General features: G+C 39.6%; 1 protein-coding gene across 1 annotated transcript; it reads left to right on the top strand.

Moving 5' to 3' along the window:
• The first annotated feature begins 1,660 nt into the window (after window positions 1-1,660).
• LOC119720919 (G-protein coupled receptor GRL101-like) lies at window positions 1,661-5,153 on the top strand. Its single transcript, XM_038190786.1, has 4 exons — window positions 1,661-1,689; window positions 2,580-2,651; window positions 3,668-3,745; window positions 3,939-5,153. Exons 1-4 carry the CDS (start codon window positions 1,661-1,663, stop codon window positions 5,071-5,073), a joined length of 1,314 nt encoding a protein of 437 aa, XP_038046714.1. The 3' UTR covers window positions 5,074-5,153.
• The last annotated feature ends 16,176 nt before the right edge of the window (window positions 5,154-21,329 follow it).

Here is a 21,329-nt window from a genome sequence, read left to right on the forward strand (position 1 = left end):
CGCTGTTAGTATAATATAGAATATGCTGGAGGGCCCTATAGTTATGTGCAATAGTATAATGTTTAAAACTACCACATCGATCGAGTCACTGCTGAAGTGCCACGGATACTACATTGGCTTACGAATCCGATGGTGCGAGTTCGATTCCCATTGGATGCTTCTTGTGGTTTTGGAGGATTTTTTTCAAGGGAAACTAAAGTCCGAGAACCTGACTTGCAACTCAACGTAACTTCGAAATACGCCCATATGCATGTGTACAGAAAAAAAAATCTTTCTTTTGTTTCCAAACGGCATCCGCTTTCCATCTTCTGATTGGTCCATTATACATGCATATCTAATGCCTTGTTCTCCACAACACAAACCCAAGACAGGCTTTACGTCTAGTGAGAAATGTTCCTTCCTCGCTTTACTTATTTAAAAGGTAAAATGAGAAGAAGTGAAAACGCTCACTGAGATTCGAACTCAGATCACCTGATAAGAAGTCAGGACTTCTTCCGATTAGAAGTCAGGACTTCTTCCAACCAGGCCCCTGTTCAATGTTGTCTCTCATTGCGCGGTGTGTGCTCCATCAGCTGGGGAGAACAACCGGGGAGCGGGGGAGTGGATGACCGTGGCAGGCTGCGTAATATTTTTTCCTAGGAGGGTTAGAGGCAATGTCATGAATAATTCAGTTTTCCCTTTCTGAGGTTCTCGTTCTATTTTCCCATTAATTTAAAATTATCTCACTGATAAATTTGGAGAAGAAAAATAGCTGATGAAAATGAGCAGCGACGACGTGGATTCGAACCAGGGATCTTTGTATCCATAGCTCATCTCGCTATCCGCTAGGCTACTGTGTGGTAGCTCGACGACAACCGTTCTTTAAAATGCTTTAATGTATTGTAACTAGTTGAGAAACCAACAATAATGCTGTTGATGTCATTGTCCGTTCTCATGGATAAACATGAATTATTCATGACATTGCCCCTAACCCTCCTAGGAATAAAAATTACGCTGGCAGGCTCAGGAGGTAACCAACCATTTTGGCCGGGAGTCAGGGTGACCGTAAGGTCATGGCAAAATTCTGCTAAATGCGCTTCAAAAATCTGTCAGATTTATCAAAAATCTGCCAAATTCCCCAGATTTCCGCAAAATACACTGGAAACCCTTAAAATCACATGCATATTTGTAGTGCTGCCTTAATTAAGGTTCAAATTACATAATTAACAGTCTATAGTCACATAAAGATGTTTTGAAATTATTGGGTAAATTTTAGGCAAAACGCGGTTGCGGCGTTAAGTCAGGTTCCCAGTAAATCTCAGCACCTAGACCAGTCGACCTGTTCCATTTATCCAAGGATTTGTTCAGTTTGAAAAGATTAAAGATTTTTTAAACAAATGTACCATTTTTTTTCTCCAAATTTGCTATGGTTTTTAGCTGTTAATCACCATTTTTGCAGAATTCTGCCAGAAATCTGCCAAAAATATCCATTCTGTCAAATTCTCTGTCAAGCTCGTTTTTTTTTTAACAAGAGAATCTGTTAAATTAGCCAAAAATCGGCTAAAACGGTCACCCTGCCGGGAGTGTCTGAATGTATTATAGCCTTGATGTTAGGATTTGGACATTGCGCGTATTACGCCCTCAAATAACAATACACGCGCACGCGCTCTGGTTTCACAACATGGTCAACGTCATCACGCGAGGAGCTAGGTGCGAGTAAGCTGGGGGAGTAATCGAACGCACTCAAGGTTTAAGACTGATTAGCGCCTGGAATGCTGATAATTACCCTCGGTTTCGCCACGGGTAATTTTCAGCATCCAGACTCCAACCAGTCTTAAACAAAGTGTTTAATACCTTCCAAGCACACATTTATTCCCCTATCAATTCTCTGACTTGGGAAAGTCACAGTATTGATTTATTAAAAGAAAATATGTAACAGATCGTAATAACTACTTCCAATGTGTTTTCCAACGAAATAATACATGTATGTATGTTTGCAATGTGACGTCGTTGGAATGTATAGTAGAAATATATTGCTGTCCCGCGAAAAGTAATCCCCAAACAAAGGTACAATATGAACAAGTTATAAACTCAACGACCATTATTTTATGGTTTTTTATCATAAATTGTGGAAGTCGGTGATGTGTGACCAGAGGAATGCATCCATGATATCATTGGAAAGTTTACCGCAAAGTAGTTTATGACGACCATAATAATGGTCATATTGTTCATAGTTTGGTCATATTATTTGGTAATACATCCCTTTGTTTTGTGATCAGGCCCATATTTTCCGATAGGCACAGTAGGCACTGTAGGCACTGTGTGCTATAGGGCCTACGAAAAAATTCGGGGCCCTACGAAAAAAAATGAGGGCCTACTAAACATATACCACTGTGTGCCAACAGGCTTTAGAGAGCTACCAGTTTGGACTGGCTTGCTAGTTATAGTAGGCCTACAGCTTAGCATTAACATGAAATTGGTGCTGGTGCCTAGTATGCCTAGGGCCTACGAAACACTGAATCCAGCCCTGTTGTGATACCCTTCTCTGAGAGAACACCCTGTGTATTTCAACTCTGTTCATTCTTTACTTGATTTGACAGTGGGATGCAAAGTCTTCCTGTAGAGTCGATTCCTGCCGACGCGTTTAGCGGGCTGTCTAGTCTTCAATCTCTGTAAGTTTGAAACGGCACTTGTTTTATTTTTTGATTTCACTGCAGCGGAGAGTGCAATCTCAATTTGCATATTAAGATTTGGGCATCAATCTGACTATCTCTACCCGTAACCATTTTCTTTCGAGTTCGATACTTGAAATAGCTGGTAAATTAAGACTTTAATCGGGGGTAATCAGGTACTTTTTATTTTGATGAGATAATAAAACTGTTATTGTCGTAATGTTGTGGGTTTAAAAAGAAATTGGGAAATCAATTCTTCTCACGTAACTTTGCTCATGTATTATTATTGATTTACTAAAGAAAGCCAATGTGTGATTTTTTTATATTCTAATTTTAAACAGTCAAACTAAAAAAGCTGTTCAGCATTGTTTTATTTGGATCGTTGGCATTTACGGCTCCTTTTAAGTAAAGTTTGCAGATTTCAGTTGTTGCTAAATTATATTAACACCGACATAAATTATCCAAATATTACAAAAGAACCGCTAGTCTTAGTAGGTTTTGTAAAGACGTTATAAACCAAGGCACATGCCGTGCTAAAAAGAAACATTAAAAACAAAATAATAAAAATCTTTCAAATTTTCACCAAGACTTACTGGGTAGGCTATGCTGGGCATATTCTGCAAATATCTGATAAGAACTTATTCCTAAAGCCATTTAGACATGGCGATTTCCCATAAATAAGCATTTTTATTATTTATTTTTATCGTAAAATTATCATTGATTGCAATTCCAGAAAACTGGTAAAAGATGTCCAAAAAGATTTCGCAAAACTTATAATTATCTGCAAACTGAAGAGAAAAACTTTGTTTTTGAACGAGCCCACAATACTAATTGTAAGTTAAGGTTATCAAATATAAATTTGCAATCTTGAATACAATTTTTAAAACTAGCTCGAGGCTTGATGGCTCGGAGGTTGAACAGATGACACGTTTGAAAGAGAATTAACGTACGAACGAAAACAGTATAAGCCGAAGGCATATCTTGGTAAAGTGTCAATTTTCCTGTCATTTTTCCAGTTTCCTGCTTAACATATCAGGCACGTTGACTAAGCTTGATAAGGTCGCCTCTGATGGGTTACCAGCCTTGCAAGAAGCGTAAGTCATTGAGTTGCTTTTCAAATAACAACAATTACAATAGTTTTTTATCAAACACGAATGATGATGCTGCCTGGGAAAGTCTTCCGGCACCCAATTCTTGAGAGCGTCAAATGCTATGTGCAGTACTGACACGAAAATCTTAATACATTGTGTGTAATGTTTAAAAACATTTAATTCATTTAATTTTCAGACACGTGGATGAGTACCGTGTTTGTTGTGCCTTATCCAAGTTGCATCACTTTTCGATCGAGCAAAACTGTTCAACTACAAAGCCTCAACCAGATTTGAAGCTGTGCGACAGCCTTATGCCAAATGACATACTACGAGTGGTGTTGTGGGTATTGGGAATAAGCGCCCTTATTGGTAATCCGACTGTCCTGATTTGGAGACTTAAACAGAAAGGGGACGGAGGGGGTAAAAAGACGCTCTCGCGTATGGTTGCAAATCTGGCAATCGCAGACTTCATGATGGGTGTGTACATGATAATCATAGCTGGGGCAGATCTTGCGTTTGGCGAGGACTACTTTCTTTCGGCCCCTGAGTGGCGCTCCAACATGTTGTGTAAAGTTGCTGGAGTTCTGTCAGTTCTGTCCAGTGAGGCATCCGTGTTTTTTGTGACACTCATCAGCTTTGACTGTTTCCTAGGCATTGTGTTTCCGTTGAGAAACTTCTCTCTTGGGGGAAAATCAACAACAACTATCATTGCTGTCTTGTGGTTTCTGGCACTTTGTCTGAGCATCGTGCCAACACTTTCAGTTGGGTCTGATTCTGATATATATGGACTTTCGGATGTTTGTATCGGCCTTCCTCTTACCACTAAGGCATCTGATGTGAGAAGCGAGACTCTTAGTTCTTTAATTTCGCTCTCATTACCGGCAGTCGACATTAACACTTCTGTAGCCACAGGTGAGAAGCCATCTTGGATCCTGTCAATCGTTCTCTTTCTTGGTGTCAATCTGGTTTCATTTCTTATTGTCCTGAGCTGCAACGTCGCCATCTTCATCAGTGTCAAGCGGACGACCAGGGCTGTCCGAGCGAATGCCCACAGGGAGCGTGAAATCAAAATGGCGGCCAAGATGGCGTTGATTGTGATGACGGATTTCTGCTGTTGGATGCCAATAATCATCCTGGGGATTCTGTCTCAGACAGGAACAGTCGCTTTATCCACCGAGGTGTATGCATGGGTTGCGGTTCTGGTTCTGCCAATCAACTCGTCTCTCAATCCTTTCCTTTACACTTTCTTCACAGTTTGTTTCGCGGCAAAACCAAAGGCAAAAACCCCAAAAGTGAATCAGCGCATACAGTTGTCTGTTATTGCAAAGTAATTCATACCTAAAAGGATATGGAAATAGCCGTGGCTTTGAGCTGCGCAAAAGACATGGCGAAATCGAACCCTGGTATCAAGGCCAAGCATATTTTAGTTTTTAATCAACTGCTCATTTACATACTGTGGAACATTCTCAAAACGCTGGTTAAAATTTTGTTGGTTAAAAAAGTTGGTTAAAATTTTAACCAACGCTGTGTAAAATTGTCCAATTTTGCCCAACGTTTGCCCAACGTGTTGGTTATTTTTTTTTTTAAACCAACCGTTGGGCTGAGTCACCTGTTAAGCAACAGTTGGTTAAAAGTAGTCCTTTCACCCAATTCTGGTTAAATGTACCCGATTTTAACCATAGTTGGGTAAAATGACTACTTTTAATCAACTGTTGCTGCTTAACAGGTGAACAGCCCAACGGTTGGTTAAAACAAATTAACAAACGTCGGGCAAAATATGCCCAACGTTGGGTAAACGTTGGGCAAAATTGGACAATGCATAACGTTGATAACATTTTAACCAACTTTTTTAACAAACAAAATTTTAATCAGCGTTTTGAGAGTGAATGACTGACGACGATGATTTACAAAACGATTTCCCCGATTAAGTTGACCAAAAACATTCGTAGTTGTCATGACGTGTGTTGTCCAGATGTTGTTGGAAGCTTCGTATTTTGTGCAACATCATGCGTGATTGTTGGTCGTGTTTGTTCAGCTTTGGAGGTTTTTTCCGTCAATTGTTTCTGAAGAAATAAGCGCGGGGAGGGGACGATCAAAGCTGTCTTCAGGTCAGGACACATTCAATGAGGGCGCTCTGGGAAGTAGGCGCTTAGGGCCTATACCCATAAAATCTACTCCGCCATTGTATTACTTGATAATGTAAGCTTCATTTTTTTTTTAATTATTAAAACTTTTTTTTTTTTTACAAATGGTACAGATTTACTAAAGGGGCCATGCGATGAATTTTACAATGATGCATGGATTCGGCGAACATGCTTTATACGCTTATGATACATTAGGCCCCCCCAAAAAGTCTCCGGTTTCTGGTATGGAGCTTGCCCAAAAAGTGGTGCGGCGACGCGGCTTTTTTTTTTTTACCTGACTTTTTGCTTCAAATGTCGGCTGATGACTGCAAATGGTGCCCGACTAAACTTAGTGCAAATATATGGGAGTCCAGAGAGGCCACATAAAGCTTATTTTCGATCATAACCCCAGCTAAAAACACGTTAAAATTGTGCAGCAGCAGGATTCCAGTCAAACCAGTGAGTTTGACGGTTTTGAGACATCATCTTTCATTGAAAAAAAAAACTTTTTCATTTTGCCGATGCGCACGCGCATACCAGAAACCGGAGACTTTTTTTGGGGGGGGGGCCTAAGTATGATACTAACTCACTTAACTTGTCAATTAAAAAGGCTATGGTATGTCAACTGAGCGCACTCCTGGCTTCAGGCCACAACTTTACAGTTTTGAAGATTGTTAATCCAAAATGTAGCCCATTAATTAAAAATAGTGGCTGTGCCTAAAAATAGCTCATTGACTTTCTGTTGGATACTTAATCAACAAAAAAAATAATCCGAATGATTGACACTACACTGAACCGAAAGACCAGGCAAGTTTAAATGCACATTGTATATATATACTTTTATCTACGAATACTTATTTTGCTTGTAAAAATTTGCATATATAGCCCAAAAAAGCAGGAAAAAAGAATATTCGCATAGACCTTCATAATTGTAAAGGACTTTTTATTTTTTTATGCAATCCTTGAAAATTCATCTTTGTGTCCCATTTAACTTATTTTCAATTTTTGATTTGCCACTTTCAAGGGTAGTTTGTTGCCTTTTTTGTATTTACGCTATTGCCAATTTCCATATTCATGAGTACAAGACACTGGGATATCATTTCAGGCAGAAACCTCAATGTTACAGTTATTTCAGCACCAACAGTTGCCAGAATTTTGGATATTCTGTTGTCTTGAAATTTATTTTCTGTGATCATGATTCTTTACTGTGTCAGTTCATGATAGTAAGCCATAGATCAAACATTTCACAACAGATATTTTTCAGTGAGCAATGTTATGGGTTCACAATTTGAACAGAAAACCCCTAAACTTAACAGTGTCATCCCAAAATGACATCGCAGTAAAAGCGCTCTCAGTTGTTCTGAAAAGCAGGGACAAATGTACATATTGAAAGAAGTGCACTTTTCAATAAAATTAACCAAAAAGGGATGTAAAATAGTGTCTAAACATTTAAGAGTTGTGGAAGTTGCACAAAATATGTTCCTAAGAAAAGTTCATATTAGCCCTTTAAATTCGTGTGAGAATATGTTTCTTTCATTCTAAACTTTGCATGAAGATTTACATTTCGAGAAGCTTGTGATTATTGGATTTGAAATAATTGGGTTGGATGTTTATGTTGTATTCAAGTTAATGTAATTTCAATGTGACAATCGATTAATTAATGTACGATGTTGTAACGAAAAGTACGGACAGTTTCGTCTTGCGTACGTCTTTTGCTGTATAAAGTGACGAGGCATAGTATTATCTGCATTCTATATATTTATTGACAATAATCAGTGTTAATATCGATTCTTAACTGTAAAAAGAAAGCACTAGAGGTGATTGGTTAATTAAAGACACGTGTAACACTTGGTACGAAATTTAATTCAGTTTCTGATGTGTGTGAGCTTAACCAACACCATTGATGAGAACAAATCTTCAGTGGTGTTGTTTAAGGCAAACACTTGACAGTTTTAAGGATTATAAATTCAAAATGTAGCCCATTAACAAAAAGTGGTTGCGCCTATAGATGGATAATAACTGTCGGACACTAAATCAACACAGGAATTAATACGAAGGATTGACACAAAAACTGAATCGTCATAGTTTAAATGCTGAATCGGCTGTAACATATAGTGTGTATATATAAAATTCACATTTAACAAAAATGGGGGAAATTTAAAAAAAAAAATATTCATACGTTCATAATGTTGAATTCTTGTCAAAACATTTTTTATTCTAAACTGTGCATGAAGATCTACATTGCGAGAAGCCTGTGATAACTGGATTGGAGATAAGGGCTGGACTTTTATGTTGTATTATGCAATTTCAATATGACCATCGATTAATTAATGTACGCTTTTAAATCGAACAGTACAGAAAGTTTCGTATATCGTATGCATTTTGCTGTATACAAATATATGGTTATTACTCGAGTCGATGTTAATAATTTGTTGATGTGCCGTGGCGTAAAAGTATATTCTTACAATAAATTATACATTTATTGACAATTGTAATAAGTGTCTCTATGTCGATTTTAAACTGGATAAGGAAAGCACTGCAGGTACTTGGTTGAAGATACGTTTTACACTCAGTACGAAATTTAATATCGTTTGTGTGAGCTTAACCAACACTATTGATGAGAAAACATTATTTGAAAAAAAAAAAAACATATTGAATAACATGTTGAATTGCCAGGTGAGGCTGATGTAAAATAAAAGCTGTTTAAAATGCAAAAAAAGAGATGTGTTAGATTCATGAATTCAGAGTACCTCCAAATGTATGTCTAACCTCGTTTAGATGCAAGGACTACATCTGTGCAATGAAATACAAAGGAAGCTTTGATCCTAAATCGCTTTAAAAACAATTGTACACAATTAATGGATGGAGCTATGCCACTTTAAAGGGAAAGTATTTTGGAAAAGGATGTAATCTTCTAAAATATAACAACAACAATTTGATTCGTCTTTTAATCATTAACCTTTAATTTATCAATTAACGATGATGACAGTGATTTAAGAAAAACACAAGGTATAATTTTTTTCTTTTTTAAATCTAACTAGCATATTGTACATCTAAGAAAATGTATTGCTCGTCCGTTCGAACAGGACAGAAACAACTTACGCAATACTTGGAAAGTAATTATTCTATTTTAAACAACAAAACATCTTCCCAAACCATTAATAGCATATCTCAGATCCAGAATTAATTGTCCAGAATTAATTTGACGTGGGTACTTTAATCCGAAAGCTGAAAGAGAATCGGGTTAAAACACTCGTATATACTTCTTCTGGTTTAATATTGGGCGAGGGGCAAATTTGGGGCTTTAGTGGTGGGGGCAGGGGGGGGGGCATGAAGCCAAAACTGAAACGAAGCTGGAGTCCCCAAACACCTTTGTTCTCCCATACATAATGGACCGGCGCTTGAGGGCGCTGTCATTTTTGTTATAGCTCGCGCCGTACTACAACATAAGACTAGCCTACATTAACCCGACTGCGTCTGGCCGTACAGTACTATCGCAAGCTCTGTAGTACGGCCAGACGCTCAATGCTTCCCCACAGACTGAATTTTTTTTCCCTCTGATGTAGCGATTTTGCCACAGATTTTGATCGAGATTATATTTTCACCCAGGACAAAAAATTCCAAAGTTAAGGTTCTTAGTCGTAGAGCAACTCATACCTTTTCGAAAAAACGCTTTTTGGTCTCAATATTTTCATCCATCTGGCCAAAAGACGACTTTCAGTCATCATCTTCCACAAATATCGTCCCGAAAATGCCCTCCATGCGATTTAAAAATGGCGGCCGCGTTGTAATGTAAGCATTATGCGGGCGTGCTTGGGCAAGATAATTAATACGCATCATAGTTTATGACGTTTGTCGGGCGCGCGGCGCGGCTGGCCATACAAACACGAGGTCATGAACTAAATAATGCAAAGAACATGTCCTCAGTATTTCACCAACCTAGTTTGCAGACTGAATTCAATTTTTAAAGGAGACTTTTCTTCAACATTTTGCACATGAGAAGGAAATCAAGTGATTCCAAATTGGGCCTAAAGACATGAAAGACTAGACTGGTACATCATTCCCGTACATGTCCAACCATGGTCCAACTATTTGGAAAGACTGACCTCTTCATTCAGTGTCAATAGTCTGGTGGCTTTACTATGGAGAAATGCGTAGTAAATCGAGACTTGTTCCCGCTTCATGCCACATGTTTCTTAAATTCTTTTGGCATGGCTGATTGTTGCAGTAGGCCCTACTGACATGACTGAAGCTGTGCTGGACTGGTTGTTTTAGGTGCCAGTCTATTTTCTTGTTTTGCATGTTTTCAATACCTTAAGTTTTGGGACTCTCAAACACAGTATTGAGAGTCCCAAATTGTCGGACTAAGTTAAATCATGCATCAAGCTACAATCCTGGCCAAATCTCGCTGGGCCCCCAACCCCCCAGCCCCCGCTCAATGTTGTCTCTCATTGCGCGGTGTGTGCTCCATCCGCTGGAGAGAACAACATTGACCGGGGGAGCAGGGGAGTTGGTGACCGTTAGAGGCTAAGGTTATTTCCAAGTGTCCCAACCATTTTGGCCGGGATTGTCTGATTGGATTTGGATATTGCGCGTAGTACGCACTCGAATAATAGTACACACACGCGCACGCTGGTAACATGGTCAATGCACACGATTCACCATGACGGTGCACCACGTCATTTTGGCTGATATTTTTTACAAAATACAGATTGTGTTCGACGTGAAAGCCGTATTAGGATACACAAACAACGTATCATCTTCTTCAATTTGTTTTTAATCCCTCATTTGGACGAAAAATCCATCTAAGCCATAGTGTATTAAACCATGGTTCACCACTGTAAATTATATCAGAAGCAGAGTCACTCAACTCCTTTATATTTTGGTTTAGATGGATCACCGATGGATTTTTCGGCAAATTAACGGAATGATGGAATACAAACAAATTGACAAGGATTGTATATTGTTTGTGTATCATAATGAGCCTTTCAAGTTAAACACGAACTGTATTTTGTACACTTTGTTGGCAAAAATGGCATGGTGAACCGTCATGGCGAACCGTTACAATGCACGCAACAATAAAGTTGTGATTTTAAAGAATTGGAACATTTGTATTTTTAATTTCCATTTTTGTATTACTTTTGATCATTATTATCTGGCCTAAATATGTGTTCTTTCATTCAACCTTCGGCCGCCATTTCATATAAATTTTGGAAACAAAACTCAAGAAAACAGCTCCCAAAACGGCATGTCATGCATATTTTGAAAAAATGAAAAAATTCAGACAATCCTGGCCAAATCTCGCTGGGCCCCCAACCCCCCAGCCCCCGCTCAATGTTGTCTCTCATTGCGCGGTGTGTGCTCCATCCGCTGCAGAGAACAACATTGACCGGGGGAGCGGGGGAGTTGGTGACCGTTGGAGGCTAAGGTTATTTCCAAGTGTCCCAACCATTTTGGCCGGGATGTAGCCCCATAAATGTGGCCAATTTACTGGACTACCTCCGTAAATAAAGGCCACACTTCCACCATGTACAAAAACATGTTGAACTGTGTCAAATTTTGATTTTCACATTTAGGCTTAGTTTGTAGTTTAATTTTGCTTTAGAAGCATACTCTCCCTCTTTATAGGCTTATCAGAAAGTGCTGCCTTTGAGTGATTCGTGTGCACACGTTTGCATATCATTGGTTACGGGTAGTGCGTTGTCGATGTCACGTCACGCGCACCGCATACATGTACATCAATAAACAATGCCACAAATGGCCGCCAAGACCATCTGTTGCCGAGCTGATGTGTGCATCCAAAGTGTGGGTTCTAAAAACACATTTTTCCAAAAAATGTCTTCACATTGCCAGAGCTTCCTGGATATGTCTTATATTGGGTGAAATCACAACGTGAGGTGAACATTGATGTGTTTAGTGACAGATAAATGACTTACGGTATGGAATTCTTTTCCTTATTTGGGCACTAGAACTTCCTTTTTTTCAAATTTCATATCACAAAGAAACAAACACAACCGCTGTCCTCAGATGTAACGTCAAATGCAAGGGGTCTATTTTCAAAAGCCATCGAATAATGAGCTAAAACTGTCAAATTTAGAGCCAAAATATTTTGATAATCTTCACACAAGGTTCGGTGTATGACCATTTTGTTGTTTTATATTTTGTATTTTTTGATCCACCAAGGCTGCTACAGTACGTGTCCGAGCAGGAGTGAGGATGTTCATGGGTGCTGGACCGGCCTCAGCTCCCCTCATGTTGATTCAACTTCACGGAGGATTCACTGATGGTGACACCAACAAACAGATCTGCGAGGCCATCATCCAGTGTTCAACTAAGGAACTCGGCATCCATGAAGACCGGTAAGATTCTCTGCATCTGCAGAAGCGCCCCCATTGAAAAAAAGGAAAAGAAAGAAAATTGACCGATTATTAATGACTGCACTTTTCTTAATTTCTTCTTTCAGGATAAGTTTGGTGTTTCACTACCTACCCCCAACTCACGTAGGCTGGTCTGGGGGCCGACTGGTGGCAGATTTTTTTGCCCGAGACCAGATTGAAGCAACTAATGGGCGGTGCAGACTCCTGAACACTTAGTAGCAAGATGAACAGAGTACAGATGTCATGCATACAAACGACAACTTCATGGCAGCAAGGGACGTTGAAATTTTTTTAAAGGAGACACTATATTATAAAAGTAGGCATAGTGTACCATGGGCCTCTGGGTCATACTTTTCCTATTATCAAATAACACCCTATCCCATCGACTTCGTTTTCAGCCGCGGCTTTAAGACAGTGAGCATTCGCTTTAACTGCCGCTGCAGAGAATCGCGTCGATCAAACATATTTTGAAGACATTCCATTATAATACAAATATATTAAGTTCGACGTTTGAAACAATAATAACGACCCTACGCGAGCAGTTGCGCAACCAGGAGTGTTTTCGGGGGTGTGGGGGGGGGGGGGAGGGGGGTGAACCGGCAAATGTTTTGGTCGGAACCAAGGGCGGATGCACAACAAAATATTTCCAAAATTGTCAGGGGGCGACTGGCCAGGTAGTTGCTGCAAATTCGGTTGGGGAGATGGGGGGGGGGGGGTCCGTCCAGAATTCAGTTGACGCTAGGGACGCTCTTTTCCCTTTGCTCTTTTCGTATCTCTTTATTTAAAAACCTACATGTAGGAAATGTATTTCATTAATCCGTAGGCTGAAAGAGAATCGGGTTAAACACTCGTTTGTTATTTTTCTGATTTAAAGGGAATATACAGTATACAACATTTGCTTTGCTGTAATTTTTAGAAATGGATGGATTTGGGAGGTTAGTATTTCATATCGTTACACTGACTTGTTTGAGGTTTTGTTTTCGTAGACTCTACTACTGGAAAAACCAAGAAAAACAATCATGTTCATGTAGTCTGGCTCCCTGACCCACCGAAATGGAGTAATTTACAGACGTCAAAGAATAATGGTCAGAGAACAGTCTAGCTGGCTTGTGTGCCCGTTCATAGGTGTGTAATCGATTGCAAAAAAATGCGGACTAAGTAAATATTATGGTAAATTGTGGGCAGTATTTGATTAAAAATACTGTGTATATAGTGTATTAAACCATGGTTCACCACTGTAAATTATATCAGAAGCAGAGTCACTCAACTCCTTTATATTTTGGTTTAGATGGATCACCGATGGATTTTTCGGCAAATTAACGGAATGATGGAATACAAACAAATTGACAAGGATTGTATATTGTTTGTGTATCATAATGAGCCTTTCAAGTTAAACACGAACTGTATTTTGTACACTTTGTTGGCAAAAATGGCATGGTGAACCGTCATGGCGAACCGTTACAATGCACGCAACAATAAAGTTGTGATTTTAAAGAATTGGAACATTTGTATTTTTAATTTCCATTTTTGTATTACTTTTGATCATTATTATCTGGCCTAAATATGTGTTCTTTCATTCAACCTTCGGCCGCCATTTCATATAAATTTTGGAAACAAAACTCAAGAAAACAGCTCCCAAAACGGCATGTCATGCATATTTTGAAAAAATGAAAAAATTCAGACAATCCTGGCCAAATCTCGCTGGGCCCCCAACCCCCCAGCCCCCGCTCAATGTTGTCTCTCATTGCGCGGTGTGTGCTCCATCCGCTGGAGAGAACAACATTGACCGGGGGAGCGGGGGAGTTGGTGACCGTTGGAGGCTAAGGTTATTTCCAAGTGTCCCAACCATTTTGGCCGGGATGTAGCCCCATAAATGTGGCCAATTTACTGGACTACCTCCGTAAATAAAGGCCACACTTCCACCATTTACCAAAACATGTTGAACTGTGTCAAATTTTGATTTTCACATTTAGGCTTAGTTTGTAGTTTAATTTTGCTTTAGAAGCATACTCGCCCTCTTTATAGGCTTATCAGAAAGTGCTGCCTTTGAGTGATTCGTGTGCACACGTTTGCATATCATTGGTTACGGGTAGTGCGTTGTCGATGTCACGTCACGCGCACCGCATACATGTACATCAATAAACAATGCCACAAATGGCCGCCAAGACCATCTGTTGCCGAGCTGATGTGTGCATCCAAAGTGTGGGTTCTAAAAACACATTTTTCCAAAAAATGTCTTCACATTGCCAGAGCTTCCTGGATATGTCTTATATTGGGTGAAATCACAACGTGAGGTGAACATTGATATGTTTAGTGACAGATAAATGACTTACGGTATGGAATTCTTTTCCTTATTTTGGGCACTAGAACTTCCTTTTTTTCAAATTTCATATCACAAAGAAACAAACACAACCGCTGTCCTCAGATGTAACGTCAAATGCAAGGGGTCTATTTTCAAAAGCCATCGAATAATGAGCTAAAACTGTCAAATTTAGAGCCAAAATATTTTGATAATCTTCACACAAGGTTCGGTGTATGACCATTTTGTTGTTTTATATTTTGTATTTTTTGATCCACCAAGGCTGCTACAGTACGTGTCCGAGCAGGAGTGAGGATGTTCATGGGTGCTGGACCGGCCTCAGCTCCCCTCATGTTGATTCAACTTCACGGAGGATTCACTGATGGTGACACCAACAAACAGATCTGCGAGGCCATCATCCAGTGTTCAACTAAGGAACTCGGCATCCATGAAGACCGGTAAGATTCTCTGCATCTGCAGAAGCGCCCCCATTGAAAAAAAGGAAAAGAAAGAAAATTGACCGATTATTAATGACTGCACTTTTCTTAATTTCTTCTTTCAGGATAAGTTTGGTGTTTCACTACCTACCCCCAACTCACGTAGGCTGGTCTGGGGGCCGACTGGTGGCAGATTTTTTTGCCCGAGACCAGATTGAAGCAACTAATGGGCGATGCAGACTCCTGAACACTTAGTAGCAAGATGAACAGAGTACAGATGTCATGCATACAAACGACAACTTCATGGCAGCAAGGGACGTTGAAATTTTTTTAAAGGAGACACTATATTATAAAAGTAGACATAGTGTACCATGGGCCTCTGGGTCATACTTTTCCTATTATCAAATAACACCCTATCCCATCGACTTCGTTTTCAGCCGCGGCTTTAAGACAGTGAGCATTCGCTTTAACTGCCACTGCAGAGAATCGCGTCCATCAAACATATTTTGAAGACATTCCATTATAATACAAATATATTAAGTTCGACGTTTGAAACAATAATAACGACCCTACGCGAGCAGTTGCGCAACCAGGAGTGTTTTCGGGGTGTGGGGGGGGGGGGGGGGGGGGGGGAGGGGGGTGAACCGGCAAATGTTTTGGTCGGAACCAAGGGCGGATGCACAACAAAATATTTCCAAAATTGTCAGGGGGCGACTGGCCAGGTAGTTGCTGCAAATTCGGTTGGGGAGATGGGGGGGGGGGGGTCCGTCCAGAATTCAGTTGACGCTAGGGACGCTCTTTTCCCTTTGCTCTTTTCGTATCTCTGTATTTAAAAACCTACATGTAGGAAATGTATTTCATTAATCCGTAGGCTGAAAGAGAATCGGGTTAAACACTCGTTTGTTATTTTTCTGATTTAAAGGGAATATACAGTATACAACATTTGCTTTGCTGTAATTTTTAGAAATGGATGGATTTGGGAGGTTAGTATTTCATATCGTTACACTGACTTGTTTGAGGTTTTGTTTTCGTAGACTCTACTACTGGAAAAACCAAGAAAAACAATCATGTTCATGTAGTCTGGCTCCCTGACCCACCGAAATGGAGTAATTTACAGACGTCAAAGAATAATGGTCAGAGAACAGTCTAGCTGGCTTGTGTGCCCGTTCATAGGTGTGTAATCGATTGCAAAAAAATGCGGACTAAGTAAATATTATGGTAAATTGTGGGCAGTATTTGATTAAAAAAAAAACCCAGTTTTTTTCAACGCTGGCGTTGTTTGTAAAATATTTGATGTTTGCAAAATATTCCCTTTAATATTGGACGAGGGGCAAATTTGTTTTTGTTTTTTTGGTGAAGGCGGGGGGGGGGGGGCGCTGGGAATTTGTGGATGTTCCCCCAGCCCCCTCCCCGGCTACGCCAATGCATGCACGCAAAAAGGTGCACTGTAACGGTTGCTGTCGATCTACATCTCGACACTTGTTTTGTTGGTATTCGTGCAAGCGATACTGATAAGCTTTGTTGTTAGAAATAAAAGCACGCGAAAGAAGACAAAAATCATGAAAAACACTTTGGAGATTATTCTGTAATTTATTTAAAATATGGCAATAAATTATGTATTAATTTTTTTTTCATCTGATCCGAAACTCTACATCAGCCATGTGTGGTTTGCGAAATACCAGCTTTATTTGCCTTCGGCCTCAGGAAAGTGTTTTCTCCCCCCTATTTAAAAGATTGTTTTGCTGAATATGAGTCCTTGGTATTCCGCTTTACGAACATTAAATTGGTTATTGCTAAAGTTGAGAGAATATTCGTTTTTGTTTGCTAGAATACGCGACCCAATACGCATCAGTTCCATCACACATATTGTCATGGAGCTAATCTACCCATTTTTGGTATAGGAGCCAATGACAGCACAGTATTTGCGGTAAAGCGTTGTTAAACGCGCGAACATTTGATTGAACTACGTGCATTACTATTCGTAGTTGTTGTTGTTGATGTGGTGTAATGGCACGTTCGGCAAACTAGTGCCCTTTGTGCCATTATTATTCGTAACACCCAATGAACAATTTTTTCAATCTTTGCATTATGAAATGTTACTGCATGCTTGAAACTTATTGGGGTGGCATGCCACCCGGAACCCAATACGCTACACTAGTTTGGGTGGCAACTGCCTCTGCCACCCTTGCACCCTTGCCACCCCTGCCACCGCTGTTCCGCCGCCCATGTACTGGTAATAATATGCGCCTGTGCACATGATTTAGTCAGAGCCAGCTGGGTTACGGGGTGTTTGCGTACTATTCTGTAATAGTGTTAATGATCGACGGATTTGAACAGCGCCCCATTGAAAATTTGGTACGAGCCCCACCCCCCCTTCCACCTATTGATTTTACAGAGGCCAAGTATCCGAAGAAAAAAACCTGTCTACATTTCAGTAGTGATTTGCTGATAACCCCCCCCCCCCCCGCAAACACTCCTTGATCCGCCCCTGACACTAAAGCTAAAGGCTACAAAACAAAAGCATCAGATGAAGCCTGTATGTCGTGCAGTTTGGCTTCAAAGATCACACAGAATTTGGAAGTATAAGTACTCAAACTCGGAATGCAAGTACTCGTACTCGTACGCGTACGTACTTGTATACCCGTAGTCGTACTCGTACTCGGAAGTACAAGTAATCGTACTGGGAGACCTGTACTTGTACTCGGAAGTATTCGTACTCGTACTCGGCAAACTCAGTACTCGGCAGTACTCGGTACTCGGAAAAGAGTATTCGACTACAACACTGATGTCAAGTATAAAAGCATATTGTAACATTTTCCCCCCAATATTATGGGACTGGTTAAGTTGTCTTGATAATGGCAAAGAGCCAATCGCGTATTCGGGATGGTGTCATAAAAAACACCATGTAGCCTATATGCAGCCTTTCCTTTTATTGTGTGATGTGGATGAACCCCATCACATTTGGTTTTCCCTTCGTTCTTCTTTCTGTTCGTGTTCTTTGTTTCAATAGACAAATTGAACGAAAATAATCAGCTTGATTTTTTGAACGAACCCCACAAATCATACCTTTCAAACAAACGGTACAGTTGCCGAGTAACGTGATGATCCTGCAGATCACGCCACAGATAATGTTACTCGGCACATGTCATGAGAGAGTTTATGAATAAAATGAGATATTGCATCTGCCGCATCATTGGAATATTATTCTCCATGCGTGGGCGGAGATCGGGGGGGGGGGGGCATGTCCACCACTAATGTTTGGACCGGGACGCCAATGGTAATGCCACCTCAAAAAATTATCCCAAGGCATAAGACCTAAATTTAACCATTCCATTGAGTTAATTTTTTTCAAGCATTAACGTGATGTCTTTCCATCCAAATAATTATTTTCGTGGAGACCCGAGTATATGCTCGTCTGGAGTAGTGCACTGATTAAAGTCACTCGTGACAAGTACAAGCAGATGTCTCAATAAAACCTCGCTTTCATACATCAGGATCTCTTCGATTCAGCTGTTTGAATTACATATGGACAATGATCGATGTGCATGCAGAGCTCATGTACAGAGGTACATCTGTTTCTTATTTACCTCAGATATTATTGCTTAGTGATCAAAGCGATTTGAGATTTGATTTTTTGGTTTCATATTACATACAAAATGTGAGCGTTCAAACAGCATCAGAACCCAAGCCGAGTATTTCCTGCAGTTTCTTCACCAAATTCAAAATGTGCTCATCCTCATCATTTTCAGGCGCTTAATCAATTCTTGAAATAAAGATTTTTCGCTTTACTTTCAAAATGGTACATGTAGGCCTATGTACCGTTCAATCGTTTTCCATCCGTGAATGATCAAATTGATTTTTTGACATCCTTTTTGCAAATACACGTATACATCTCGTCTGTGCACTTTGTACTTGTTGCGCACTATTTGGCGGAAGGCCGTCCACTCTGTCAGTCTGTCCGTAGTGCCCTGGATGAGATTATGACTTGAAACTGACAATGATCCCCATAAAATGCAGAATTGTGAAACAAGTTCAAACTTGTACTGCTCTTAATATAGAACGTACTGTACAAGTTTATGTGAAAATACTGCAAGTAACACTTGCGCGATCCCCCTGGTAAACTTTCTGTCTATGTTACGTACGTAGCACTGTGAGCATAAAATTAATATCTTGTCACATTTGCCTGGAACGTCCTAACTTCTTTAATTTTATTTGTTTATTTATTTTGGCAAAAAACAGACAAACATACAATGGTATCATAAACAAACGTATTACATGTAAATACAGAGCCAAGGATAACCCGAAAAGCTGTTTATAAAGACGGCTTAATTCCATTGGGGTCCTTAAAAACACACATACAAGTACAAGTATAAATAAAAAAGTTCAAAAAAAATTGCACTGGATCTAGCAACAGAAAAGTAATTTAAAGAAAAAATCACAGAAAACACAAAAATTTCGGCTGCTTAAAAAACAAAATTAATACGAAGAGAGATGTTCTTACACTGCCCTTTTAAAATGAGGAAGATTGTTGGAACATTTGATGCTGTTTGGAAGTAAATTCCATTGATGAATTCTGGTATAAATAAATTAAGTTCACTCTTGCCCTTTAATTCTTGGAACAACAAAATTGGTGGAACTTCCCCTGGTAGAATAATTGTGCATATCTGAGACCTTCCTAAATTTATGACAGAGATAGTCTGGTGCCATTTCATGAAAATTTTTAAAAACATGATTCAGCTTGAGTTGTGTGACGCGGTCATTAACGTTTAACATGCCTAGCTTGTTCAGTTCTGCTTGACCAATATGTGATCTGGAATCTATGTTTAAAATAAACCGGACTAATTTATTTTGGGTAGTTTGGAACCTTTTCTTCAATTTTACCGACAACGCAGAGTACCAGGATGAACAACAATAGTCAAAATGACATTGTATTAGAGCAGAACAGAGTGTTTTTCGGGAGCTCTCATTCAAACAATTAGCATGTCTGTATAAAAATTGCAATCTAGCACCTGCCCTTTTGATTACAGAATTTGCAGTGTCCTCACCAGTTAGACTCTGATCGAGTTTTATGCCCAGATATTTAACTGAATTAGAAGGAGTAACAATCTTTCCATTACAGCACACGTCAAATTTGTCAACACTACTAAGTTTCTGTTTGGATCCGAAGAGGATAGACTCAGTTTTGCCAAGATGCAAAGACAGTTTGTTATCGATTAGCCACTGCCTGCATGATTCCAGTTCCCTACTCAAACTGTCAGCTATTACTTCCGGGTCTTTACCAGAAATGAATAGGGCGCTGTCATCAGCATACAGCAGCAAATCAGATTGAACGCTCATTTTCATATCATTTACATAACAGAGAAAGAGAAGTGGCCCTAATACACTGCCCTGTGGAACACCACATGTTATACCCATTGGTTGAGATTCAACCTGGTTGACACTGACAACTTGCTGTCTATTAGAAAGATATGATTGAAACCAATGAATAGAATCCGAATTAATACCCATAGCTAGTAACTTTTTACATAAGATCACATGGTCTACAGTGTCAAAAGCCTTCTGTAAATCCAATTAACACCATACCTGTATAATTACCTTTGGCCATCTGAGATCGAATGTGATCAGTTAGATGAATCAAGCAAGTGTCAGTTGAATAGGAACTTCTGAATCCAGAGTGTAAATTATAAATCAGGTTGTTGTCAGTGAAATATCTGTCCAATTGATTGTATACAGCTCTTTCTAAAAGTTTAGCTATTGCACTTAGTATGCTGACCGGTCTGTAATTGCCAACATCAGATCTACTATTTTTCTTAAAATAATGGCCTAACTCTAGCAAACTTTAGTTCAGTGGGAACAATATTACTGGTTATTGACAAATTAATGATGAATGAAACAGGGTCTTGTAGTACATTAGCACCATCTTTAAGGAATTTGACCGGTATATTGTCTGGACCTGTGCTCTTATTAGAGTTTAATTTGAGCAATTCTTTATACACAAAATCAGTAGTTACAGCAGAAAGCTTGAGGCAATCAGGAGTGACACCTTTACTTTCGTAGTAATCCTTGAAGGCTCTGGATTCAGTCCCAAAGGTTTTATTGGCACTTGGCAGTTTGTTCACCAATTCAGAGGCAACTGTGGTATAGAACTTGTTGAAATAGTTGGCCACTTTATTTGTATCGAAACAAAATTCACCGTCAACCTCAAGAACCACTCTAGTTTGACCCTTAGCCTTATTGCTGTAACCAAGTGTTTTAAACTGTTTCCAAAGTTGTTTTGAGTTATTTCTGTGTTCTTCGATCTTACGACTGAAATAATTAGCTTTAGCAGACCTTACATCCCTCTGGATTTTA

The sequence above is a fragment of the Patiria miniata genome, unplaced genomic scaffold, assembly GCF_015706575.1.
Source record: "Patiria miniata isolate m_02_andy unplaced genomic scaffold, ASM1570657v1 HiC_scaffold_9, whole genome shotgun sequence".
In the NCBI taxonomy this organism is placed as follows: Eukaryota; Metazoa; Echinodermata; class Asteroidea; order Valvatida; family Asterinidae; genus Patiria; species Patiria miniata.

Bases quoted from the DNA above. Each gene is read 5' to 3' on its own strand.
- LOC119720919 (XM_038190786.1), top strand. From the start codon at position 1,661: ATGGTCAACGTCATCACGCGAGGAGCTAG. The intron at 1,690-2,579 runs GTGCGAGTAAGC...TTGATTTGACAG, and splicing joins GTCATCACGCGAGGAGCTAG to TGGGATGCAAAGTCTTCCTG. The intron at 3,746-3,938 runs GTAAGTCATTGA...TTTAATTTTCAG, and splicing joins TTACCAGCCTTGCAAGAAGC to ACACGTGGATGAGTACCGTG.